At 41.2% G+C, this 27,949-nt stretch overlaps 2 protein-coding genes across 7 annotated transcripts in view; one reads left to right on the top strand and one right to left on the bottom strand.

The window, feature by feature from the left end:
• The first annotated feature begins 830 nt into the window (after positions 1–830).
• On the top strand, positions 831–9,376 carry SOD1 (superoxide dismutase 1). The gene is made up of 5 exons (XM_042957079.1): positions 831–994; positions 5,374–5,467; positions 6,902–6,971; positions 7,834–7,951; positions 8,992–9,376. Exons 1-5 carry the CDS (start codon positions 923–925, stop codon positions 9,097–9,099), a joined length of 462 nt encoding a protein of 153 aa, XP_042813013.1. The 5' UTR covers positions 831–922; the 3' UTR covers positions 9,100–9,376.
• A 2,371-nt stretch (positions 9,377–11,747) lies between these two features.
• Positions 11,748–27,949, bottom strand: part of SCAF4 (SR-related CTD associated factor 4) — a 59,940-nt gene continuing 43,738 nt past the window's right edge. For 5 of the 6 annotated variants that reach the window (XM_042957073.1, XM_042957074.1, XM_042957076.1 and 2 more), the window contains exons 17-20: positions 27,264–27,429; positions 27,090–27,176; positions 26,744–26,935; positions 11,748–12,901 (exon numbers count right to left, since the gene is read on the bottom strand). In XM_042957073.1, the coding sequence (XP_042813007.1) occupies positions 11,964–12,901; positions 26,744–26,935; positions 27,090–27,176; positions 27,264–27,429 (1,383 nt within the window). In that variant the 3' untranslated portion in view covers positions 11,748–11,963. The remainder of the gene's footprint in view (positions 12,902–26,743; positions 26,936–27,089; positions 27,177–27,263; positions 27,430–27,949) is intronic. The other variant, XM_042957078.1, reaches the window with a different exon arrangement.

Genomic DNA, 27,949 nt, shown 5'->3' with positions numbered 1-27,949 from the left:
CTTTCTAGACATTTCGGAGCACACCGTGAATATGTTTATCCTTTAATAACATACACACACAAGTAGTTTGTGTTTTTGCTCATTTCGTAACAAATTTGGGAATATCTTTCTGGAAGACTAAGCAATATTCCGGCGTTTGGAGGTATAAATTGTGTGCCCATTCTGCCCTCCTCCCCGACCGCTGGGGCAGGAGGGCCGGACGAAACACGAGAGACGTGCAGAAGTCAGTCAGCTGACGTTTTGGGATTCTCACCGGTTGTGGCCTTCTCGGTCTAACAGGAAAACTGTGAAGAGAACACAGAGTTCCTCTAGCCAGATTACCAACTCTGTGTGCAAAGGACGAAAACAACCGCAGGGAAGAAAAGGCAAGGGCAGGGATTCAGATGCGCCGACCTTACACACCCTCAGAAACCCAAGAAACAAGACACACATGAAAACCACAAAAAGCAACCAGCTTGACGCATCCCGATTTCCAAGCAACAGAGGAGACAAGGTCATTATAACCGATGACATTTCCAGACAAAGTGACTTAAGAAATTAAAGGCGTGCCACGTATACCTCATTTCCCCAGGTTCGCGTACTGCAATCCACAGGCTGGAAGGGAATGGCTGATTTTTTCCACAGTTCCATGTTTCTGGGCGTTTTCGAGCCGCGGGGCGGAGGGAGCCGGCGGCGCGGGACGCAAGGTTCCCCACGCCGCCCCTTAGTCCCGCCCCCGGTCGTTCCAGGCCACTCGCGTGCCAAAGCCCTGTGGGGCGCGGGCTGAGCGCGGGGGACGATTGGTTCCGGGCCAGGGTGGGCGGAGCCAGAGTTTCGGCCTTTAAGAGCGCGCGGCGCGGCCACCTCGGTTTGCGTCGGCGTCTTCTGCGGCGTCCTCCGGTGTCCTCGGAGCCCTCGAAGCTCGGACCGGACCCCGAGAGTCATGGAGATGAAGGCCGTGTGCGTGCTGAAGGGCCAGGGCCCGGTGGAGGGCACCATCCACTTCGTACAGAAGGCAAGGGCTGGGGCGGAGGCCGGCGGGAAGGCCGCGCCCGCTCACCTGTGCCCCGGAGCGCGGGCCCGCCGGGCCTCGAGCCGCCTTCGTCACGCCCCCGCCGCGCGGAGTCTGCGGGTTCGCGCCGCCCGAGGCTTCTGCCCCGCGGCGGTGCGGCGGCCGAGTGCTGAGTCACCGGGCGGGCCGGGCAGGGGCGGCGGTGCGTGGCTAGGCCTGGGCGGGGGTGCAGGGAAGGAGCCTCGGGCGGCCCCGGGGGTGCTTGGAGAGCGCGGACGGAGGCCGGCTGCCCCGAGGGCCTGGGCCGGCGTCGCCGCGTCGGTAGGCCGGGGCGGAGACGTGACGTTTTTGCAGAGGCTGTGGCCCTTCCTTGCGGGGTCGTTTTCTGGGTCCTGAAGCTCGTGCCGATTCGGCGTTGCGCAGTCCGGGGCCTGGCCGCCCTTGAGGTTCGGGAATGGGGCGGGGGGGTGGGGGGAGGCTGGTGGTGGCGAGTGCGGCAGAGCCACCTGGGTATAGTCGCATCCGTTACCCCGCTTTGGGGTTTCCTTTCCGTTCAAGGGGTCTGCAGCTTGCAGCCTGTGGGCACAGCCCGTCCCCATGCGGGTGTTCGTACAGCCCCGGAGCTAAGAGTGGTTTGTATATGGTTAGTTCAGAGGGTCCTAAAAAACAAGTCATGCGACTGTACAAAGAAATAAAACCATTGAATCCCTGAAGTACTGATTAGTGGAAGTTTATTGTGCACACACCAAAAGATGGTCGTGAACCGGGAGCACTCAGACCAATTCATGGAACGCGGCTGAGGGGTATATATTGTCGTAAAGCATCTTCTGTAGTGAGAAGGCAGTGACTTTATGTTTCGCAGTGATGGGTTATGATTTCAGTTTTCTTAGATGCTAAGAAATTGGTTAGTGGCTACCACATACTGACCTTGGGAAACAGCTTGACTTTTGCTTACCATTTCCACAAGGCATAAATAAGAAATGACCCGTGTCAAGTTAGTCTTGCCAAATAAGCCAATTAAGCTTTTGCTTGTATGACTAACTTGGTTTTGTCTGATCAGGGAATTATCAAGGCTGGTCTCCGTTTGTTTTTGATTTTAAGGGGACAGAAACCTTGGCCCCTTGCAGAAAAGTTTGCTGACCCTTGCTCTGGGTCATGGTCTGGCTGTAAAGTCAAAGAAGATGGCCCTGGGCAAAGCTCCTTTTCCTCCTCCAAAGCTCCAGAAGCCAGAGATCTAACCTACTCCCTTGGGTGTTTTCCAGACCTGCGATGTTTTACCCTGGGTGCACAGTAGACTCATTTGGGGAGCTTTTAAAAAATGTGATACTGATACTAATTCCAGATCAATTATATCAAAATCTGTCAGGGCGCAATATGAGCATGGCTGGTTGGCTTTTTTTTTTTTTTTTTTTAACGTTTATTTTCAGAGGGAGAGAACCAGTGTGGGGGGGGGGGGGGCGGGCAGAGAGAGAGAGAAAGAGAATCCCAAGCAGGCCTGGCACTGACATCGCAGCGAGCTTGATGCAGGGCTGGATCTGACGAATTGTGAGATCATGGCCTGAGCTGAGATTGAGAGTCCGAAGCTTAACCCACTAAGACACCCAGGTGCCCCTGAGCATTGCTGGGTTTAGTTTCTACACTAGTACTAATTTGCATCAAGCTTTGAGAACTTTTAGAGGGTAGTGGATGGGATTTTGGAGTTGGAGGTCAGGAGACCTGGAGTGTCACTCAACTTGCTTGTCTGGACATTGATTTAACCAAATTTTCTGTAAAGTGGTTTTGAAATTGCTCTACCAACAAGCCCCCTACTGAGATGGTCAAAAAATAAAGTATACAGAAATACTCATTAATTATATTATGAAACACATGTTTTAGATTCGTCTCCCAAATCTTAGCAAGGTTACGAACTGATGGAAAATTGTCGTACTTTGCTTGATAATCATGATATTCAATATATGAATGAGGTTTAATCTTTAAAGGGGCTTACAGAAATGTGAGAGGACAGGAAAAGTAATCTTTGTAAGTGTCCCTGTTTATGAAATTTATGCAAGGGAGTTTAATTTTATCCTTTGAGTGGTTTGCAAATTTTCTGGAAAAGGCTTTTTGGCAGTTGACTAAATTTTGCTGCTTTCATTTGCCAGACTTTGTTTTGCTCCTCTTCTCTCCTTGTGTAATTTTGCCAAAATACTAGAGAATCTGGGCAGCTCCTGAGGGATCCCTTCCCTCTGGCTATGCAGAAATGGCTTCTGCTTTACATTCAGAAGCCGAGCTGTGAATCCATACGTAACTCAATCTACCCACCTTCCCTGAGCTGCATGTATGACTCCCCTTTTTCAAGTTCCAAACTTCATTTTGGTGGTGCTGTTTGTACCTGATAAAAGATCCTTGTGTAGTTCAGCATTACAGCTCTACGGATATGCAGGTGTGTTAAATTGGAAATAAACCATATTTGTTTGGTTTAGAGAGCGTTTAAAATTCTGGATTAGTGGGGCATCTGGGTGGCTCAGTCAGTTAAGCATGGTTTGTGAGTTCGAGCCCCTCATTTGGCTCTTTGCTGACAGCACAGAGCTTGCTTGGGATTCTGTTTCCCTCTTTGTCTGCCCCTCCCTTGCTTGCTCTCTGTCAAATTAAATAAAAATAAACTTAAAATATTTTTGGATTAGTTTCCAGTTTTTAAAAATCTAAAATTTTCACCCAGAAGTCCAGATTCCTGGCTTCTTTTTGAAAAATTTGGAGATCTTTTGAAAAATTTGAGCCTTCGTTAGCTCAGGACAGCACTCTGCGGGACCAGTTGGTTTATATTCCTTTCGCTTCCCTGACCTGTTTTTACTCATTTAAGACAACAGCGCAGCCCCTGTAGGGCTGTAACTAGGCAGCTTACTGCTGAGCTACTCCCGTGTGCTCTGCCTTTACCCAGGACCCGTGTGCAGATGCTGGGAAGACCCTGCCCTTTGTCTCTGTGCTCTCGGTAACGCTGTGTATTCTTGGGGGGGGGGGGGTAACACTCTCATTTTGGTTTTTACAGAATTAAAGCTTATGCTTAGAAAAATTCTAATGTATCTGTCCTCAAAAAGCAAAGAAGGGCAGCAGTTGCCACACTACTTCCTTTGAGCGGTGCTTTGTATCCAATGGGAAGTCAGATGTTCAAGGCCAACACCTCTTGTAACTGTTGGCCCTGACTATTAAAAAACAAACCAAGCTAAAAACAAAGACGCCATCATGTGTACTTCTGTGTGTGTTTTATTTTAGTTCCTAAGATCTCTTTGTAGCTATACTAGTTAACTTTCTTTCTTTCTGTATGTAGCTGTATAGTACTGTTACCTGTTATTGTTGCCTGCATGGTGATCCCTATGTGTTTTTCTGCCTTTGTGTTTTCATTGCCCTTTCTCTGTGCTGTCAGAGTGGAAAGGTTATCTGGGTTTGAATGCCTAAAATGACTTTAGAAGACAGTACCTTTGGTTAGAGCAGAATCAGTCCCCCGGGGACAGTGGGACAGGATATTTTCTGGCTATTAATAAAAAAATCTCTCTGGTGGAAACTGATAAATACCCACCTAGGGGGAGAGTGGAGAACCAGGGATCCTAGGTTAGTTGTATATGATTAGTGTCGTTTCGTTTTGTTTCTTTTTTTTTCTTTCCTTTTTTTTTTTTTTTTTTTTTTTGAAGGCAAATTTGCATGTTTGCTTTATGGAAGAGGGTCTGCATGAATAAAAAAAGGTGCTATGATGTGTTGACATTTGGGTTAAAAAGTTTGATATATACACCTATTCAGCATGTGCAGATATAGCATATTCAAAAGTATTTACAAAATAAATAACTTATTCATGTTACATATTCACTGTAAGGGAGTCAATCCCTACAAAGTCTATAATCTACCATTTAAGTGCTCACTCTACTTGCCACTCTGATTAGGTGCTTTTTCTGGGCTATTTTATTTATTTTAATGTTTATTTTTGAGAGAGAACAAGCAGGGGAGGGACAGAGAGAGAGGGGGACAGAGGATCCGAAGCAGGGTCCTAGCTGACACCAGCGAGCATGATGTGGGGCTTGAACCCAAGAACCATAAGATCATGACCTGAGCGGAAGTCAGATACTCATCCTCAACCCACTGAGCCACCCAGGCGCCACTGGGCTCTTTTATTTAATTGTGATGCTGGCTTCAGGGCTCCTGGGCTGTCTTAGAACAAGGTCACATCTCCCTAGTGTTGGGTCCCTGGCCTGGAACAGTTAAATAGCTCACTAGAAAGGGGTGGGCCTGGGATTTGGACACAGATCTTTCAACTCCCGTGTTCTTTTCCTGTGACTGGTAAAGATAATTCACCTGTTTTCTTTGTTTAGCAGCACTTGCTCTCTCAAACTTCTTGCACTTTTCTTTGACTAAAGGGCAATGGGCCTGTTGTGGTATCAGGAACCATTAGAGGATTGACTGAAGGCGAGCATGGATTCCACGTCCATCAGTTTGGAGATAATACACAAGGTGGGTGTTGTGTTGGTCCAGGGACTCCTACCTGTTTCACACAATAAGATAAATGTACTGAGTAGAGCTACCCCTTAACATGGAAAAAAAAAAAAAAGTCAAGATAATATGATTACTAAGGTCGACCTTAGGGCAATGAGCCATAGCACTGGCTTTGGACTCTTGAAGTGTGGAAAGGAAGAGGAAGAAGTTGATGTGGTTTTTGTTTCTTTTTACGATCACATCTTGATTATAAAAGAGTCTCAAGTATTTTTTTAGAAAACAAAAAAGCTACTTTCTTACTGCCATAGTGATCGCGGGTGTTTGTGAGCTGGGGTTGAGGGTGGGTGCTTCAAGCACAGGGTCTGCACTTATTTGCATCATCCTGTAAGAACAGCTCCTGCTGCCGACGCAGGGGTCTTAGTGGGACAGAAGTAAAGTCAAATATGAAAAAAGAATGTAAACTCTTGATGCTTTGGATTGAGTTCCATTAATTAGAAGCAAGTTAACAAAAGTTTATGGGTTAAAATGCATTTAATCCTCTTCTACCATATTTGAGTAATCTGAACTGGGTGTTGAGACTTTTTATGGTGAAAACTTGATTCATCTTGCTGGAATTTGTTTTTACTGTTCTGTAATTTAGTTGCTGTAAAAATTGTGATTTAATGACACGCTTTGATCTATTTCAACAATTACTAAAACTCCTCAGGTTGCTCTTTACTTTTTTCCTGGCTCTGCTTTGGGAGGTGTGTGCCCGGCCGCTTGGACTTACTGTGCTGCTTCCTGTAACCTGTGTGTCTTCTCCCTGGGGGAGCTGGGTAGTAGCTGTAAACAATGGAGACTTTCCGTCACCTGCTGAGGGAAGAGAGCCATGTCACAAAAGCACTTTCTGCATTGTTGTGTTCTGTGAGAAAGGCCTTCCCTGAAGCACAAGAGTGCCATTTTTACAGAATATATTCTGAATGCCAACTCCTGGAGTTCTGTGAGGCAACAGCCTTGGCCCTTAGACAGAAGGTGCCATTTTATATTCTGCGGGTACCAAGTAAAGGCCACAGTAGGGCTCCTTGGTAGTGTGTTGCTGGGGAGGTGAGTTTTTGTAGTTAAGGTATGCTACCTTATAAACTACAGTCATAATCCTGGGGTTTTAATGATAGAAGAACCATGAAGATCAAGTCTTGGCCCTCTTGTTTTACGGGGCAGTGAAGAAATCAAAGCCCAGAGAAGGGTATTACCTTTACCGCTGTCACACACACTAGTTAGAACTTGTCCCTACTGCTTGCCTATTTTATTTTGTCTTAAGGTGTTGCTTCCTGTTTTTATGAACCTAGAAGTTATGATGTAGGTCAGTATTTTCTCTGTTTGAGGTTTTAGTAATGACCAGTTTGTTTTAAGAATTTATTTTGGAATTCGGATTCATAATTTAGCTACCTTTTTGTTTTTGCTTTTGGCAAATAGGCTGTACCAGTGCAGGCCCTCACTTTAATCCTCTATCCAAAAAACACGGTGGGCCAAAAGATGAAGAGAGGTGAGTGACAAAGTGCTTAACTCTTCTCAAAAGTATGGCACTGGCTTGTCGGGTCAGAGCGGGTATAGTACTTGTAGATTGCACGCTGACATAACTGAGTGGTCTTCCCCACCTCTGCTCTTGAATTCACTGCCTTCTAGGTAGGCCCTCTATGTATGTATGCCTCCCACCCCGCCCCAAGTAACCCTGTATCCCCAAGTGCTGGAGCGGCTTATTCCCTGGGCTGGTAACTGACAAATGGGGACGCTTAAGACGATTTGGTTTTGTAGCATTTATTGAATATAGAACTAATACAAGTGCCAAAGGGAACTAATACAGGAAATGTCATGAATAACAGTACTGTCAACCACTAGCAACATAAACCATCATTGTGAAACATAGGTAGCCTTGTAGATAAAATTGTTACTGAAAATTCAGTGAGTCCATTTGTATGTGTGTTTCCTGAGAGAGCCTTTCAGGAAAATACTAAATTTAAGGACTGGGAGTAATTTATTTTTATAACAGGCCTGGGGCATAGCTTTCTTAGCCATGCCAAGAAGTAACAGGCATAACTCAGAATTTACCCTTTGGTACTTTACCTCTGAAATTCTAGATGTGCCCCCATCCCACGATTCTTCCCAGAGTATTACTTTGTAGATTTGAAGCTTTGAAGAGCAATGGGTCTAGAATGTCAAGTTGTTTCTGGTTTGTATGTTCCAAAATTTTGTCATTCTGAAAAAGTGGGTCCTATTTGATACATATTGTATCCACCTCTTTGTCCATCCTTATGTATCCGACTCAGTTTTTAATTCAGCTCACAAACTAGCCTGATGGTAAGGTAAATGGAAATTAGTCCTAATCCCTGACGCTTTTTCAATGTTAGGCATGTTGGAGACCTTGGCAACGTAACTGCTGGCAAGGACGGTGTGGCCAACGTGTCTATGGAAGATTCTCTGATTGCACTCTCAGGAGACCATTCCATCATTGGCCGCACGATGGTGGTGAGTTTTCGTATAATAGGATATGCGTACAGTTTTTTCTAACAGTCCTGTATCTTCTCACAATTTCATGATTATCGATCCTGATCCACATACATTGTACTTTTAGTTCAGATTAGGAAAAGCAGTTAACCTATCGATGACAGTGACGATGAAGGAATGATCTAGGTTGGTTACGAACACTGTTCTGCTAAGATGCAGTAGTAAAGTAGGTTACGTTTGATCATGTTAGATCCGTATTGTGGAAGCAGAAGTCGTCTTTGTCTGGTTTTTAAATGGCCGTATTTTCTTGCCACGATTGAATGTCCCCCTCCGCCCCCCGTAGTTAAACAGAACATTTTGTTAGGTCTAAAATCTGAGACAGGCCTCAGTATTCCTTATTCGCATCTGCAGGTTATGGTCACTTGTCTAACACGTGGAAGGGACTGCCTGGGAGCTGCATCTGGTTCTCACAAACACCAAGTAGTCTAGGCTCTCTGTTGCCTGTAGTCCTTTCTTTACAGCTGACCCTTGACTTTTCTTCAGCTGTAGTTGTGAGGCAGAAAAATCATCGATCAGTGTTAGATGAGCCAAATTGAAAATGCTGTTATTTAAATAGTCCCGAGATATTTTTAAGATCATTTAGACTTCTAGTTCATTAGGCACAATTTTGAGTTTTTAAAATTCACTTTCCTTTTCTTTTCTCTCCAAAACAATGTTTATTGTAAGAGAATACGTGTAATTGAGGCCATGAACATTTCTCACGGAGGGTTAACATTGGCAGGTGGTGGCCTAGAAGAGTTGTTGGGGTTTTAGCGATAGCAGCTCAAACCTAGCATGGACAGTTAACTTCCATCTGAATCATCAAGTGAAAGCTTTGAGTAGTAGTTGTTGCTGTTTTTTACTACTAGATTAAATATTAGCGTATTTCCCTGCTAGGAATTATTTTAACATGGTGTTTTCTAACATTAAGTGGTTCTTAAAAGTCTTTTGGGTATTGTTGGGAAGAGGTGGTAATTACTTGCTAGCACTAAGTATGTTAATGTTCTTAAAACTTTTTAAAGGTCCACGAGAAACGAGATGACTTGGGCAAAGGTGGAAATGAAGAAAGTACGCAAACGGGAAACGCTGGGAGTCGTTTGGCTTGTGGTGTCATTGGGATCGCCAAGTAAATATTCCCTAGGATGCGATCTGAGTCCTAGTAACTCCTATGTTATCTTGCTAGTTGTAGAAATTTCACTTGATAAACATTAAACACTGTAACTTTAAAAGTGTAATTTGTGTGACTTTTTAATTGCTTTAAGTACCTGTAATGAGAACTGATTTATGATCACTTGGAAGATTTGTATAATTTTATAAAACTCCTGTTCAGTTAAAATGTCTGTTTCAATGATCTCTGTATTTTGCCAGGCTTAATAATCATATGGGTATTAAACTTCATTGTCTGAATTTCTTCAATTCCCATTCAAGCCCGCAATAAACAAATATACCATATGGCACTGAATTTTGAACCTAGTGAAGTATCCAGATTGAAACTCAAAATTAGCTCTTGATACCCTACATAGAGTTTGAACAGAACAGATTTAGTAGTAGGTTGACAGGTATTACATGTTTCATAGAGGTCACTTTTCAAAGTGTTTTAAATGATGTTTAAATTTTTAGCAGCCGGTCTTTTAGCTAAGACTAACCTCAATTTCAATCTTGGACGAATATCTTTTGTCAGCTTCAGGGAAATTAAGATGGTTTCTCTGATTAGCTCCTTAGCATTTCGACTCAGTAAGATTAAATTACCTACCTGCCACGGTGGCACATATTCCTCTCCATACACACATGAACAGTTGCTCCATCTGTGCCAGTCTGCTTTCACATTAGCCATTTAAAGAAATCTACCATAGCATTTTAAGATGGAACCAAGGAAATGTTTAAACGTGGGTTATGTCTAAGGATTTCTGCATCGAATTAGTAAAGTTAAGGCTAGTTCTCCTATCGCAAGTACTTGCTATGTACCTATGAGAAACTGCTTTTAAATGAATGTTAACCTATTTCAGATTTGACTCTGGAGCACAGTCGTTTATTGAGAGTTGCAGAACATTATTTCTAACAGAGAAACCAGAAAGAAGCTACAGTTCTGATTGATCATAAATATATGATATACTTAATCAAATGTAGGATATCCTTGGGAGGGGAAAAGCAAATTTGGAAAAGGACAATTTGTAATGCTTTCAGAGTTTTAAAATTGGTGATAAAGAATATGCTCAGAATAAGTGGTTAAAATCAGTCAGGATTTAAAAATATGAACAGATTTCACTAATGTGCGATTTGGAGTACATATGTGGGATAGGACTCAAATATAGGGACCTGCTTGTGACCTTTCAAGTCTCAAGTGTAATCACTACCACTTGGTATTGGGCGGGCGGGCGGGCGGGGGGGGGGGGGGGGGGCTTGTCATGTGCAAATTGGATGATCCCAATACTTACAATTGGAAACACGGGTTTCTTAAATCCCTGAAATCTGACCACTAAATGATCACATGTATGTTTCTTTCCAGAAGCAGTTTCAGTTAGGACTTTTTAAAACCTCTCCGTGGGCCAACATCAAAGGACAAGTTTTATCATTTAAGTGCAGATACGAACCTGGATTTTTTTCTCATTTTCTAAAGTCGGGAACACAAGAACATTGTCCTAGATACATTCTCCCTGTCAAAACAAAGATCTTGCTGCAGAGTACTATTTAAGAACCAAAGTAATAAAGCAGCTTCGCCTGGGGATGAGGGCAAAGAAAAAGTTACTGCTCAACACACTGAATGAAACGAGGACAGTTTAAAAATGTAATTTATGGGGGAAAAAAAGCTTCAACAAGGCCATAAATACTTGGATTGTGTGGTCTTTTCCTTGGCACTGAGTAAAGCAGTTTTATGGAACTGCTGTTCTGAACTATTTCAGACACAGGTTTGATTTGGCTTTGGATGACTTCATGTAATAGTTCTTGGATAACCTACATCTATTTTTCCTAGTAAACCCAACAATTTTAAGCGAAAGAGAAAATACTTTATATGTTCTCATATGTGACAAAAAGTTCAGTCTACCTCTGCCCAGCAGGGGAGTTTAAAAAATGGTAAAGAAAGGCAACAGGCAAAGCCTATATTATAGGAAACAATAGGTTGCTTTTAAGTCCTTAAAACATGTAAGACAAAAAGCTTTTAGGTTGCAAATCTAACCTTGATTTCTCTCACCCTTTTGAAAAATTTAATGGGATGGTAAGAAAACATTCAACCTTCTAAATAAGTAATACGCAGGCAATCGGATAATTTTATAGTACAAACGGGTACTCTGGGATCCAGTTTTTTTCCCCCCAGCAAAATTTCTCTTTACAAATTAATTAGGGCAACATTTACCACAAAGCCAATGGCAAAAAAGAAATCCTTGATTGAACTGCGAAACTAACAAGCTTTTCCATTAACATTAAAACCATGAACCTTTACACCTTATGATTGAAATGCTAAAAATAAAAAGTATTACAAATGAAGTGTTTGAGAGTAACTACATAAAGATGTCTATTTCCATCAAGTAAACAAGTCTAATTTAGACTCCAATACAGTATTAACAGCTCAAACTTTGATGGTGAACAATCCTTTTCCACCTTAATGCAGTGTAGGAAGAATAGCACACATTAAAGTTTGTTATGAAAATAGAGTTTATTAAAAACATCCCTATTGTTTTGAGGAGCTTTCACCGTTACCTTGTCTTAAATTAAAAAAAAAAAAATAGAGAGCACTTCTAATTACGATTTGTAAACTTTTTAAAGTCAAAACTTTTAAAAAGTTACAGCAAAAAGGGTAATATTTATTCATATTTTCAGTATTTTTTGTTATTTTGTGGCTATTTTTAAATAGAAGGGAAGCAATCAAATTGCTTACAATTCCCCACCAACTACTGCGGGGCTGTGATATAGCAGGAGCAAATATAATACAGCATCTGTACACCTCAAGCTCTACACTCCAGAAGCGTCACTGTCACATTTTGACAAATTCCAGTCTCTAACGAGGAGCCTCTGCTGCTGAGCCAGAATCCTTTTCGGGTTCAACGGATGAGGTAGCCTCAGCAGGTAACTCTTCAGAAGATTTTACAACTGCAGACTCAGACTCCCCCTTATCAAGTTCTGAAACAGTGTCTACGTCTCCCACTTGGCTACTGGGAGGTTCAACGGTTTTGTTACCACCTGCCCTGTCTGTCACCTCAGGCTTCTCCTTTCCTCGGTTTTCTTCCTTCTCTCTACGAGACTCTCTATCTCTAGAATCTCTCTCTCTGTCTCGATGCCCACTAGAGCGTCTATTTCTCTCTTCCAAGTCTCTGTGCCTGTCCCGGTCAGGGCTCCTTCTTCCCCACTCTCTCCTTTCACGATTGCTATTATCTCTATCATCATTACGGTTCCCATACCGTTCCCGGTCATTTTCCACCCTATTTCCAAAAGATCTTCTTCCAAACCTCTCTTGGTCTCTACCTGAATTGAACTGCTGCCTGTTATCGTTTCTAAACGGTTGTGGTTGCTGCTGAGCCGGTGGCGGCTGCTGAGCTGGTGGCGGCTGCTGTGGCTGTGGTTGTGGCGGTGGCGGCTGCTGTGGCTGTGGCTGTGGCTGTTGCTGCCTCCCGTCTCTGTCTTCGGGACCCCCTGGGCCTGGCCCCGGGCCCCCAAGCCCTGGCATTCCCCCAGGCCTAACAAAGGGGCCATGCGGTGGAAAGGGGCCTTTCATTCCATGAGGTGGAGGCATTCCAAAGCCCCCGGGGCCTGGCGGTGGACCTCTATGCATCATGTGCGGTGGCATGGGACGAGGTGGCATCAAAGGAAATCGCTGTAAATGAGGTGGAGGCATTCCTGGAGGGCGCTGAAGTGGGATTAGGCCAGGTCGGGCACCAAGGAGACCAGTGGATGGTGCTTGGAGCCCAATTACAGGACCAGGTGCAACTCCTTGAGTACCTAAAAGAGTAATAAAAATGTATATAAAATAATGCAGAAGATGGCATTCTGGTTTCAGCTGTTTCCTGTGGAGCCTGAATCAAAATGAAGTTCAACCCGGAATCTTCAAAGTTGTCTGCCAGTCTACCTGCGCAAAACTCAACGTGAGGCCAACAACCCATAGCATGTAGTCTTAAAGATAGATTACATACTATATAAAGACATGTATTAGTGTGTAGATGATGAGGATCTAATAATGGTAGAGGTCAAAGTAAGATGGAAAAGGAAACTGCAATATACCAATTTTTGGAAAGAGTATGTCCATCACTAGTGGTTGGTAAAAATACTTAAAACACTCAAAATACTTAAGACATTTGAGAAAGACAATGTACGGGTCCTCATGACACAAAGAGCTGAACTGTGCTATGTGAGCCAACTGAAGGCCATCTCAGGTGTACTTAGGAAATCTTACACTTTTAAGTCTTAACTTACTGGAAAAAAAATAGGGTCACTAACCCAGAAAATCCACTGAAGAGGGAGGTCTCCGATTCCATGTCATTAAAATGCCTTATTAAACGGTAAACATCACTTGAACAGTAAAGCTTATAAAATAAAGATCAACACACCAGTGGGGAGTTTATTTTTACAGGTCCTTTTTCAAAGCACACCCGAAGGCATAAACCTGCTAGGCCGAAATGATGGAATTATGCTGAAAAGTCCGGCCATTCACTTTCTATTCATTCCTCCTAAGGTGGCGAGACCAATGAAGTCGGTGCTGTTGAAGGTGACAAGGACTTCACTGGTTTTATTTCCTGTTTTCATGAGGGTTGGCTCAGGTTTTGGTGTTAAGTCCTACAAATAAAACCACCCATCGTTTAAAACGATATGGCAAAATAGTACAGATTCGGTTTTGGTTCACCACTTCAGTAACAGAACGACATCATCCCCCTCTCTATTTCTTTGCAAATATCAACACCACAAGGCAAACACTATGACCAATACGAGTTACTCTAACAATGGAAAATGTTCCAGATATTGTCAGAATATATTATTTACCCATCTACTGCATGCAGAAAGGCCTTTGAGCAAGTTAGGGGCTATGACGCTCAACCACCGATGGTTAAGAGAAATGCTTTTGGGACACTGATACCCAATACTTTAATAGGAAGTTTTCTTCCCCCTCCCCCGACAGCAGGTTATTTTATGTTGACAGAACCACTTCTTCATGTGTGCTTTAGCATGCATTAAACAAGTCCTGCTTGCTCCTCAATTTTCTGTACCAGCAATACTAAACCTAAACAAGAGTGTCTACTTCAGTTTCGGATCCTCACAACATGTGGTCCAATCCTGTTCTGTCCGATTTAAGGACTAACTAGAGTGGACCTGAAAATCTACGTATACCAGTTTACAACTCACCAGCTGTGGTATTTACTTAAACACAATACCTTCTTTCAAATGCTTAAAATGAAGTCTATTATGTCTGGTGAAATACAATCTCACTTAGGAATGACCTTGGACGTGTGCCTCAGAAACAGTACCTGCCTCTTGTGGAGATTAAGTGGGATAAAATACATAAGACCGAGCTCAGAGCCTTGTCCACAGTTAAATGCTGAAATTTTCACATCTATCTTGACAGATGATAAATATCCTAACATTAAATATCTGACTTTGCAAAACTGAATGCATTTTTCATTTATGATAGGATCTTATTAACCTCTTGTGGTCGGTCCCCCAATACCCACCATAGTTTAAAGTCCAGCACTTGACAGTTGGGGAAAACGTGAATACACCGAGCTTCTACGTGTCAGGTCTTAATTTTAAAAATGCAAATGACTTCAGTAAGAAGCCAGAAATTATGAAGTGGATAAATGAAGCAAAGACCTAGTTGCTTCACACACTCTTCAGACGTTCCTTAGGAAAACCCCAATGAACATATACAGAACCACCACCTATATACTGTATTTCAGATTGAATAAATCCAATGGCAAACTTATTCCTAGTGTTTAGTAAACATTTACGGAGTGCATACCATACAGTGGGACAGCAAAAGCCCCTAAGATATGTCCTTGCTCTCACTTTTAAAAGGAATCAGTACTGGGGCGCCTGGATGGCTCACTCAGTTGAGCATCCAACTCTTGATTTCGTCTCAGGTCACGATCTCACAGTTTGTGAGTTCAAGCCCCGAGTTGGGCTCTGTGCTGACAATGTGGAGCCTGCTTGGATTCTCTCTCTAACCCATCCCCACTCACTAGCTCTCTCAAAATAAGCAAAGATTAAAAAAAAGTTAAAATAAAAGGAATCCGTGCCAACATTTCCAGACTATACCTCAAAACAACATAAAATGTATGTACCCCATTACTGCCCTTTAAACAAAGAAATCCTGCACAGATGCACTTAAACAAATTGAACTTTACTTTCCCACCAGTCCTTAAGGAGTAAAATGACCACTGAGGTGGGATTAGGCCTTTTTCAGAGATTTGAGTACTTGTTTATAGGGTGAAGAGACCAATGCCAAATTTTTAAGTAACACTAGAAAAATGTAGAAGAGGTTCAAAGCATCTTATTGTTGTTAAAGAATTAAGTTCAGATGAACTTTTAAGAGGAAACGATGACTCTTACAGGACAATGGAAAGGTCCTGTTTCTTGATTTACCCAGGAAGACTGGCTTCCTCAGCTACCAATCTGACAGTGGCCAAAGGATGTATGGCCACCTCACCCTTGTGCCAATCAGACAAAATGGGCAATCATTCTCCATAAAATATAAACCTGTCTCTAGGAACGCAGCTCTTAAGTCCTTCATAACAGGCATCTGAGAGTGTACGAACATCGATTTGATAGGGTTAACATTTACAGTCATGTATTTAAACTACCTACAAAGCAGTATTTTTATACAGCAAAATTATTGCCTAATTTGATTCTGTATGTATGAATATTTGTATTCGCCTAATACTATACACTCAAATCCCTTCCCTCATTTGTAAATAAGTGGATTTCCTTTTAATCCTTCATGAACCAACATTTACAGATTCCCCTGACAGAATATCCAACCCCATAGTCCTAAACGTTGGCTTTCAGGCCACAAAAGTGATAAAAGTGTGGATTACAATTTTTTTTTCTGTAGTGGACAAGTATTGCTTTAATAAGTTATATTTAACTAAAAATATACCAGGTGGCATAAAGCCCTAGATAGGCATGCTAGCTGAATTTCATTTTTAATTAGGAAAGCAGACGTTATGCATATTCAATGGACTGTATAGTGAGTTACCCAGGTCTAAAGGGCATTCAAAGCAATTATTCATTTTATCTGGAAGTATGACGTGCAATGTCACTGCCAAGTTTTCTAGAGTTGCAAGTTAAAAAGAATTCACACATATTGAACATCTGAACTTTATTAACTCATTTCATGTGCTGAAGATAAAACAAGGCCCTCTCCTTTAAACAGGACATAGCCTAAGTAGAAAGAAACTGCTGGAAGAGATGGCACGAGCTAGTATTGGTGACAGAGGTGGAAGTGATTAAGCTGGTGGGCATGAGTCTGAGTGCAAGTCCTAGAGCGTTTGAATAGGGTCTTGAAATAAAGGGCGGAAAGACATCACTGGTCAAGAGAACTGCAACAGAATGCCTTTTGCCAAGAGAGAAACAAATACAGAAGATGAGGTTTGTTACTGAAGTAGCAGGAAAGAATTTGTGTAAATACAAATTACTATCAATTAAAGAAAAAAAGAGGTTCATAAGGCTGAGCAGGCAGGCCAGGGCAATTCAGAAGTGTTACATGCCACAAGAAGAAACCTGGGACTTACCAAGAAATTTTTTGCAGGGATGATCCCGTGTTCATTTTTGAAAGACCTTTCTAGCAAGCAGTGTACAGGAAAGGAAGGGAAAGACACTGGAGAGCAGGTTGACTCTCACTCTCAGAATCTAGGGTACAGAAATGAGAGACTGAACAGAAACAGAGGTGACAGAGAGGAGGTACACAGCTCTCTGCTCTGAATAAGTGGATGGAAGCATCAATACAACGCAGGAATTTAAGAAAAGAAGCTATTTTGGGAGACAGATGACAAATTTCATTCCCTCCACCCCCCCCCGCCCCCCCCACCCCCACCAAATTTCTGAAAGTTAGAGGGGCCTGGCTTAGATCTGGTGGAAATGTGAAGAAACTGGCATGTATACCTAGAGTTCACAAGAGTCACAGTGTTACCCACAGCACAGGCAGGAAAAAGGGAACTCAGACCTGGGAAAGACTCTGAGATTCCTAACACAGTAAGATTTTAATGCAGAAAAAGGTGACAGCCGCAAATATCTGTATTCAAATTTGAAGACGAATGAGAAATACACTGCACTTTAACTCAAAATAACCAAGACTTAACTGTGGATATTCCAATGATGAGCCCCAAACCAGTCATTTCACCATTAAAAAACAAAAGATTAAAGGGGAGGTGACTGCTATCTAGAGCAAAGACGTTCAGAATTGTGTGAAATAAAGAACAAGTGTGTTAAAAGGCTGAAGGGGCAGTGAGGGGGCGGGGGGGTGACTGGGATCATGGTTGGAGTCCAATGTGGACCTTGAAATCTCAGGAGAACATAAATAAGGGCTGCAAATAGGATCTTTCTGCCAAGTACCACAGTGCGTGGGGACAGGGAGACACACAAAGGTTACAACTAAATACTGTGGGTGTGACCAACTGCCTCAGTCATAGTTGGACGCTCTTCAAGAGGATATAGGGGCACCTGGGTGGCTCAGTCGGCTAAGCATCCCAACTCTTTGTTTCAGCTCAGATCTCATGATTGGTTGAGTTCGAGCCCCATGTTGGGCTCTGCGTTGGCAGCACAGAGCCTGTTTGGGATTCTCTCTCCCTCTGCCCCTCCTGCATGTTTTCTTTCAAAATAATAAACAAACTTAAAAAAAAAAAAAAAAGAGGATGTAAAGTGGAATCTTTTAAGGAGAGCAAGGACTTGCTAGGTGAAAAGGGGAGGGAAGAGAGGAGGAGGAGAAAAGGTGGACGGGACATCTAAATACCTCTTCTACAATCTTGTCCTCCAATCTACCAAAGTCGCTGCCTCTAGGAAGTCCTGCACCTTTCATTACCAACATGTCCTCAACTGCAAGCACCCTAACTCTCCAACCTCCTTCCTAGAATCATTTTTGATCCCGCGAGAGTCAGGCCCCCACAGTACCCTTCAATGTCTTTACTTTCCTCCTTACCTGCCTCAGAGTCCGCGGTTGCCCCTCACCACAGTTGTCTGGTAAAACCTCAATGGTTTTGAATGCAACTCTTCTACCCAATCTGTACACAGACAGGGCTGGGGGTCACCCCACCCCCAACACATCGACTGGCCTCATTTTGAGTTTATAACCTCAACCACAAGTGCTTCCTTAATTCTGGTTAGTGATCCTAATTTTCCTAGGCAGCTCACATTCTCATTTCCCTAGACGTCTACTTCACGTGCTCATGTTTCTCCTCAATCCTGTCTACCCTTAGGGGGTTTTAGAACAAATCCAGGGAGATAAAATTTACGTAGTTTACAATTCACCCATATAAAGTGCCTAATTCAATGGGTTATAGTGTCTTCAGAGTTGGGCAACCATCACAATGTTTAGGATATTTTCATTACCTCAAAAAACCAAGTTCTGTATCACCCCCCATTTCCCTGTGATCGCCCCACGCCTCCCTCCAGGCAACCACATACCCTGGTTTCTGTGTCTCTACATCTGCCTATGCTGTACGTTTCATATGGATGGAGTCATACGATATGTGATGCTCTGTGACTGGCTTCTTTCACTTAGTGTATGTTTTCAAGGTTCATCCATGTTGCAGCGTGTACAAGTGCTTCCGTTTTTTAAATTACCATGTACTATTCCATCATAGGGATATACCGCAATTTTATTTATCCTGTCCGGTTTACCATGAAAAAAAAAAAAAAGGTTTTCGGAAAAAAGACTTTTTCATTCACTTACCCACCACCCCACCTACCAATTTACCTGTACCTGTATCCATATGACTCCTTCTGTCTGAGAACAGCTATGCTCCAAGGATTAAGTCCTTTATTCAAACCCTGAACCGATGCCCTCTTACCTACATAAGGGTTATCAGCTTAGCCAACACCTCTTCTTTCCTGCAGCAAAAATTTCCCCTCTGATTTTCCAGTAATAAAGATGCTGTAGTTTCACCCATCTTTTAGAAATAAAAACAAAAACTCCCTTACCTTGCCATCTCTTTCCAACTTTCACCTCATTTTGCTGTTCCTCTATATAACAAATCTCCTCAAAGAAATGCCCAAAATCACTGTATCCATTTCCTCACCTTCCATTCTCTCCTGCCCCTGTGTAACTGGGCTTTTGGATCCATTATTCTGAGGAAATCACATTTCTAAGGTTACCCAAGAGGCTTCATTCTGCTAAACCCAGGCAGCAAGTTCCAGTGCTCTCCCCAAGCCACCTACGTGACTGATGGTTGATCGCTCCCCCTCCTTCCTAGGAATTCTTATTTGGCTGCCAGAAAAGCCCCTCTACTTTCGCTGCGCCTTCCAGTATCCTCTGCTGAACAGAGCAGTGGTTAAAACCACCGGTGTCGCAGCAATGCTGGCTGAAATTCCGACTTCACCACTTGTAGCTGTTCACCTGGGCAGGCTACTCAGCTTGGTGCTTCAGCCTCCCCATCTAGAAAACGGGGGTAACTGTACTTACCTCTTAGGGCTGTTAACGCTCAAATGACTCACACATACAAACTCTTCGCCAGAGTTCCTGGCATCTGGAACTATGTCTGTCTTAGTTCTCAGTATTGTATTCTCAACGGCTAAGTTGCTGAAGTTTTCCTAGGCTCATCCCGCTCACTGTATTTACGTTCCCTTAAGTAATCACTGGCTCCTGTGGCTTTGCTGATCGTTTGCGGAGGATATCTGGAATTATATCTCAACTGTATTCAAGTTGTTTACTTATCATCTGCACCTGAATTTCAAAGTTAAAATAGCCAACCTTTTAACTCGATATCCCCTCTGCAGATCCAGTCCTCCTTGACATTTGCCCATCTCAGAAATGGAGATTACATCCTATCAACTGCTCACATCAAATACTGAGCTCAATCTTGACTCCTTTCTCTCATACCCCACACTTAAGTAGTCAGGCAATTAGGAAGGCCCTATCTTTAAAATAAATTCGACGTCCAACCACTTCATTTCCTCCACTGCGCCACCCCAATGCAAGCAGTTAGCCTGCACCTCTTCTACTGCGACGGCATCCGAACTAGGTCCTCTTTCCACTCTTAACCAACTCCTAGAGTCTGGTGTCTACGTAATAGCCATTACCCTTTATAAAGTATACATAAGACTGAAACTACAACATTCCCCACTGCACACTCAACCTGGCCCTTGCCAACCTTCTCTAAACTCATAGCCTGCAACTCTTTTCTTTGTTCATCCTGCTCCAGCCACACTGGCACCCTGTGGTCCCTCAAACAAGCCAAGTTCACTCCCAATTCAGGCCTCCTTTTGTTCTTCTACCTCAACTATCTTTTCTCTGTATTTCCATGGCTTTCCCCCATCATTTCTCTCCATACTACCTCCTTAGATGCCCTCCTGGGCCATACATATACCATTTAAAATAGAACATCCCATGTGACACTCCTCCAATTCCCTAAGTGTTCTCTGCTTTACTCTTCATCATAGGATTATCTCCATGTGAAGTTATTAGTTTATTATCTAAGTCCCTACTAGAATATAAGCTCTAGGAAGACAGGCTTTGTCTTGTTCATTCAGGTATCTCTAGTACCCAGAAGGATACCTGGCACACAGTGGCTACTGAATAAAATACACGTAGAATGTATGAATGGCAGTGGCAGAAGTGATGACCAAATTCTTCAAGGAGAAAATATCTCTCAGGCTGCAAGAGCAGAGGCTAGAAGGTCCAGGTCTCTCCCCCAGGGCGGTGGCTTTCCATTGTTAACCTACAAAGATCTGAAATTTATTTTGAGAAATTCTGCAATTTTCTTTAACTACCTCCTTTTCTGTTTCTAGTTGGCAGCTTGACATTTTTTGATCTGATCCAAATAAAATGTCACTGTGGCATTTGCATGAGCCTGAAATCCCACACAAGGAAAAAATATATCAACCACTCTTATCTCTCCCACCAATGCCCTAAGATCCCTAAGCATGCATATATATGTGTGTGTGTATATATATGCATATAATGTATATATATATGCATATAATTTTTAAAAACCATTGCTTTTCTTCATCCGAGACATTCAGAAAATTGCAGTAACAGTGCAACCCATACATGTATTTCCTTTGCCTAGATTTCATTGTTTATTAACATCTGGAGCATAACTATTTTGAAAAGGCTCCCAGGCAATTCTTGCAGTAGGCACTATGTTGGGAGCTGAAGAGAACAAGAGTAAGGAGCTAGTTTTCAAAGAATGAGAAAGCACATTTTAGATAGTATTATATATTAAGATTACACCAAAAAAATTGGTGCTTAGGAGGTTAATGAGAAATCTTTAACAGAAATTTGAGTTTTTAATAATATATAATGCAAATATATGGGAGAGGTGTATCTATTTTTAGCAGAGGGGTACATTATGTTTTGCTGAAATCCAATACACGAAAACCAGAATTTCAGATAAAGAGAAATCAGAGGCAGATTATTTTAAAATGACTCCTTGGCTTTTTGCAAAATTATGCACAATAGGTTTTGTCTGGTCAACTTCCCTACAGTTCATTTGTAGTGACTTTTTAGAATTTGTATACCAATTGCTATGTTACCGTAACTGGCAAAATGGAACAACTCTAAAAGAGTTGCACTATTTGAGTCAAGAAGTTTCGAATAAACAATTAACCTATCACTGAATGAGATTTTTGACAGGGAATGTTACTTTCAATGTTAGCTGGAAAAAATCTTACCTGAAATTCTTCACAGCCACATCTTTGTCTACCAAAATCAATCTAGAGCCCAGAGTCCCTGCCCCTCCCACCTTCCTCAGGCCCAAAGTGATGTATGTCGGAGAGATTTAAATTTAAGAGAGACTCCAGGCTGGAGTTCTATAGCCCAGGAAGCACAGAGGGACATGGAGACAACGTGATAAGCAGTTTTCAAGTTTCTGTATAAGACCTTCCCTGTAGGTTTCATCTGAAGTACCTCACCTTCTGAGTAAATATAGGGTACTCGTCCATAAATTTAAATCCAAGGCAAGTATCTGTTGTGGATTAATAGTTATTAATTACCCACTGTATCCACTGAACAATGTTATATACTATATTGAAGGTACTGTGATGACTATTTGGGAACCACTTCTACTATATAACACTAGTGGAATAATTACCAGTGTAATATTTAGAGTGCCAATTTGAGTATTTTAGAGCTTTGAAAGAACATCTTATAGGATAAATAAAGTCAACAGATTTTGGGGGGGGTACCAAAACAAATACCTAGTAGACCCCTCTAGACTATAATTTAAAATAACCAAACATTATAGCAAAGTTCACAATAAGAAAAAATACTAACATGTAGCAGTTGTATTAAAAGTTAGGTATTATCATTAAAAAAACACTTTCCAAAGGATTTTCTTCAGGTTTTCTTTGAATGTTATTCACACTAGATTGGTGCTCTAATGTTCTAATTTAAATGTTGTTAAAAAGTACTAACTATAAAAAAAAAAAAAAAGGCAAAATTCTGGCAGAGAAATCCAAGCTAAGTGAAATCACCACAAATCAAGTATCAATTTTAAAGTAATTATAGAACGTGATGGTAAAACTATTCACCTTCTAGGCAGTTGTAAGGATCATAACTATTACAATAAAGCAAACATGCCTGTTTGATAATTCCAAACCAATTCTGTGCACATAATTTCTTGAAGTGTCCAAATTTGGGAACACTGACTCAAATGCCTACTGAGTTCATGCAGGGATGTGTAGAATCAAGCCTGAAGGGCATCACACCACTGTCTAACAATTCAGCCTGGAGGCCACCAATTTGTGACTTCTGCTTTAGATCTTTGGCAACAAAAAATACCAGTAAGTAGGAGGCAATCTTAGAACTACCCAATTCTTACAAATTTCACCATCAAATATAGCAGTGTGACAAAATTAGGAAGAATCTGCATATTAATAATTAATGAATACATATATCTGACAAGAGAAAAGGCTTTAATTTTCCACAAAAGGAATGAGTCCAAGTTACCATAATTTTTCCTCGAAAAGATATTCTGGATATACTGGTAACAGAGTAGAGATATGTAACACAAACAAACATTTTTTTGTGTATTTCTTTTTTATTGTCTGGAACACCAAAGTAATAACCCAAATTTCACATTTACAATGCACTTTTTTTTTTAATAAAAATGCTATACATATTAGAGATACACGTTATACAAAAGTTTTTGAAAAGTAAACACATACACTTATACAGTAAAGAGAATAAACCGAATTGCTATTATCATTAATATTCCTTCTCTCCTAAATGATCAACCACTGTAGACAGTTACCGACAGCTTTTATGAAACCATCACTATTCTAACTAGCTATCTTGGTGTGTGAGGGACTAAGAATGGATTTCTTTAAAATGACGTGATAATGAATTATTACCGTGCATCATATAACTTCCTACGTTCAGATTATCAGTTACTAAAATAATCAGAATCCCTACAACATGGAGGTTTAGTTCTCTACAAACACGGTAGCATGGGCTACCTCGGCCCAACTCCAGAAACAGGTAGTCCTCACTTCCAGACCAACACCCCACACTTACATCTGATCACTCGGAGAATTCCTTAAGCCAAAGCATCCTTGCAGCACTCATTGCCTCCTCCCAGTATAATCAGCCTTACTACTAAGTTTTGGGAGATCTGTTGAACATTTGTTTGGTCCCCGCTACTTTAAAAGTATCACTATTACCATGTTTCAATAATTAAATCCAAGAACTCAGTTAAGTCTCAAGGATAGGTTCACCTCCCCTTACAAGAAAATTATCTGAATACTGTTAGTAAGAAGAATATAGATATCATATTGTGCTAGTTCAGTGAAATACCACTATGACTAGCATATATTTTCTCAGTACAACTGCTGGAACTTTAAGATGTGTGAATTTCTGACCTGGTCTAATCTACCATGAAAAGATCTAAGGCAACTATGTCAAGATGCATTTTTTCCTAAAAAGCTTGCTTCCTCTGCCAACAAACAAAACAATTTAAAACGAATCATAGCTAAAGTGATATAATTTTAGAATTTCAAAGTATAGATATTCTTCTCTAGGTATTCTAAGTATCACTTAGAACACTCCTTACCTGTAATAAGCACCCACCATTCATGAACAGCCTACCCTGTGGCAGGCTCCGTGTGTCAGTTGTTTTATATACACAGGCCCAGTCAATCACCACAACACCCTGGTGTGTCATTTTTATTCTTTTTTTTTTTTTTTTTTTTTTTTTTTTTTAAACAGATGAAGAAACTGGAGTTTCATATCCCCTTCTAGGCTTAAAGGTTTCTGGTACAGCATAGCATTTCTTTTTATTATCATAAGAGAAAACATTAGAGCACCAAGAGGAAACTTGAAACCATCTTAGTTCTAATATTCTGTGAACCTGGTTAACAGCAACAACATCCCACCCTGATCAGCCATCCTTCTGTGCTGCAATACTGCATGTGATTATTGCATTCCTTTATCAAAATGATGCAACTATGATTACTCTTTTGGATAAATCCTCCTTTATTTGCCCATGCATTAAGGTCTCCTTTCTCTAAAAGGTCAAAATCTACGGGATATTCTTTTCAAGATTTCTAGTTGGAAGGGACACAAAAGACTTTCTTTCTTGACTGGAACTGAACAACTGCATTTTACTTGAAAGTACTCATTGTAACAAAAGTTTTCACTTTTATGTTATGTCACATTTTAGTCTTTCCAGATTTGGAACAGCCTTTAATTTCTAAGTTTTGTTATGAAAGTTATAGACAAAGAAGTGAAGTATAAACAGCCCTGCATTGAAAACCATCTATCTATCTACTTATTCAAGTAACAAATGTCCCTCTCTCATGGAGTTTTCATTCTAGTATGTATCTGGGAGAGAGGGAAGGAGGGAAAGACACACACACACAGTTATGCCAGGTAATGATAAATGCTAAGTGCTTAGCTTACTAAGTTTGCTTTTCAAGCTCACCAACTTTTGATCTGTGCTTTATTTTGTTTCACATGTTGGATGCAGAGTTTAAATTATGCACTTCGGTTGTAAAATAAAGGGCAGAGCCGTCAAGACCTAAATGTTAAATCAGAAGCAGGCTACTTATTCTTTAAATTTGTTTGAAAGTAGTGGTTATTAAACTCTTAGGGATGAAGAAATCGTTCATTCAGTGAGTTTACTAAGACCAGAAAAAAAAAAGCACAAATGCATGCCATTTTGTAGATACTCTCAGGTGGCCTAATATCCATGGGATGCTAGACTAGGAATTTTCACTACAAAGAGAATTTATAATCACGGGTGTTGGTGTGACGTGGAGAAAAGGGTTTGATCAGAAAAGTCTAGCCAACTCAGATTCTGTGATTCTTATGTAACCATCTTACTGCAAATATGAAAGAACAAAATGCGTAACAAAACTGATATCCAAAGACGTTAAGGTCTCCTGGATCCTAGAACAATGTTCCTCTACTACATGATTTTCATTATAGTGTAGACCCCTTAAGCAACTTCCTCATTAAACAAACTATTTTCCATCGTTATGATAACTATTGCTACATTACTGGTGACAAATTTTAATCCCTAATCCTCTTTCACCATTACCCAGTCTGCGTACTAAAGGAAATAAAAATCAAGTTTATTATCGGACTAAGCTCAGTCTCAGAGAGGGCAGAAGACAGCATGCCATTTAAAAACAAATTGATTTTTATTATAAATATAGTATATGCACAAAGTAAAAATTTCCAACAGCACTGAAAGGTTTAAGTGAAAAGTAGAAGTCCTACATCACAAACTAATGTCCTATAGTCCTAATGTCCCATAGTCCTACATCTCAGAGGCAACTATGTGCTCTCTCCTAAAAAAAAAAATCTAAGATTATGAAAGCACATATGTACATATACATATACCTCTGAAAAATACAATGGGCTCACAGGACTAGAATGTTATAATACTAAGGATTATACCTTAGTATAATCTAACTACCCATTAGGAGAATCAAGTGTTAATTATACTTGGCAAAACCACTTCAAAATACAGTAATTTATTAATGTAATAGATTAATAACTATAACAAGTGTATAAAATATAACAAGTGTATATAAAATAATCATTTATAATTCAAGCAAAGGTAAAGCCTCTTAAAGACGTAAATAATCTAAATCACACTTCCCTTGATCGTGGCAGTAAAATTGTGGGTAAAAAGTCCAACAGATAAAACTAGCAGGAGAAAACTGAGGGGTCAATGAGAAAGCATTACCCTAGGCTGTACAAATGTCATTCAGACAATAAAGCCATTTTATTCCATGTACCTAAGAGAAGTTCTCTGCTAGCCAACAGAGAATGCTACCACAGCCCAGGGTTTTAGAAAAATTGGTCCAGACAGGGAAAAATTCTATGTTGTCAAAGAAATCCTATCTCTTTATAAAGCTGAATGTCTGGGGTTGTATCAGTCATGGACTTTGCACCAATTCCTTCTCTCAGAGATTAATCACTTTCCTATACCAAATTAAGATGTACAAATCCCCACTTTTATTCAGGACGAACACGATTTCATCTTTGAGGCTGTCTCTGGGGCTACTCTTGGTAAAGACCAAGTGCACATATTTAAGAGGAAGATCTTCCTCAAAGAAATTAGCATTGTTCTTTAAAAAAACCTAACTTGGGTGGGGGGAAAAAAAAAACTAATGATAAAAAAATCAACTTACCAAGAAGTGAAACAGGCTGCGTTACAGGAGGGGTGGGCAGATTCGTGGGTGCAGCAGGTGGCACAGCAGAGCCATACATTTTCACACTGTCACCAGACTCGGCGTTTCCTCTAGCCCCAGACACCACTGTTGGAATGGGATTTCCAATAGATAAGTCTTTTGTAGTGTCTTCATTTATACCAGCGATAGTAGCTAAGGAATATAATTACATCAACATGTGAAGCTGAATAATTATCTCCCCAATCAACATTCTTTTGCCACACTCTAGACCCTGTTACTGGTCCACTCTCCCCTCCTACTCCCAACTCCAAGAGGACTAGTGAACACAAAAGAAAAACATGCTTACAGTTTGGGATGCTTATTGGTGGAGTGTGAGGAGGAGGAATGGATACTGGTGGAGTTATAGGAGGTGGGGGTCCAGGAGGAAGAAAACCTACAATAAGAAAAATAATGTCAACTTATGTTGTGCCACCTAATCTTGGGCTCTGAAAAGAATGTCTTCCTGAACAACTCACGGTACCTGGTGGCAGATGCATCGGATTAAATCCTGGGCGCAAAAATGGTGGAGGAGGAGGTGGAGGAGGAACACCAGGACCAAAACCCGGAGGAGGAATGCCCAAGGGAGGCGTGAAAGTGGGTGGCTGGAGAGCACCAACTACAGGAGGACCCGGCTGATGTGGTGGGACCTAAAGACAAAGGAAGAATAATGAAGCCACATATCTAGCCACCCTCCCATCCATACAGTGAGTCGAGATGAAGATCTTGTTGAAAAAGATATTTCGAAATTTGTGATTATGTGAGTAAATTTATCTAGTAACAGGTGGTAATTAGTACCTACTCTAAATGACAGTCATCAAATTTCTGTTCTCTATGACAGCAAATTCACACTGCATCTCACAAGCATCTACTGGTGTTCTGACAGAATATCCTATATGTTAAAAAATGTTCCGTGGTCAGGTTAGTAAATTGATAAATACAACTCTAAGAAAAGCTACCTGGCAATTTACAGTGATTAAAATCACAGGTCCTGGGGTGAAACTGCCTGCCCCCTTCCCATTTTTAACTAGCTTTGTGACCTTGAGTAAGCTATTTACAATCTCTAGACCTCAGTTTACTCATCTGTAAAATGAAAAAATGTCAACCTCACATAGTAATAGGGATTAAAGAGGGAATACATGTTAAGTGCTAGTGTCTGTCACTTAATAA

This window comes from Panthera tigris, chromosome C2, assembly GCF_018350195.1.
Source record: "Panthera tigris isolate Pti1 chromosome C2, P.tigris_Pti1_mat1.1, whole genome shotgun sequence".
NCBI classification, from domain to species: Eukaryota; Metazoa; Chordata; class Mammalia; order Carnivora; family Felidae; genus Panthera; species Panthera tigris.
Note: the sequence above shows the minus strand (reverse complement) of the source record. Positions and strands in the feature narration are given on the sequence as shown.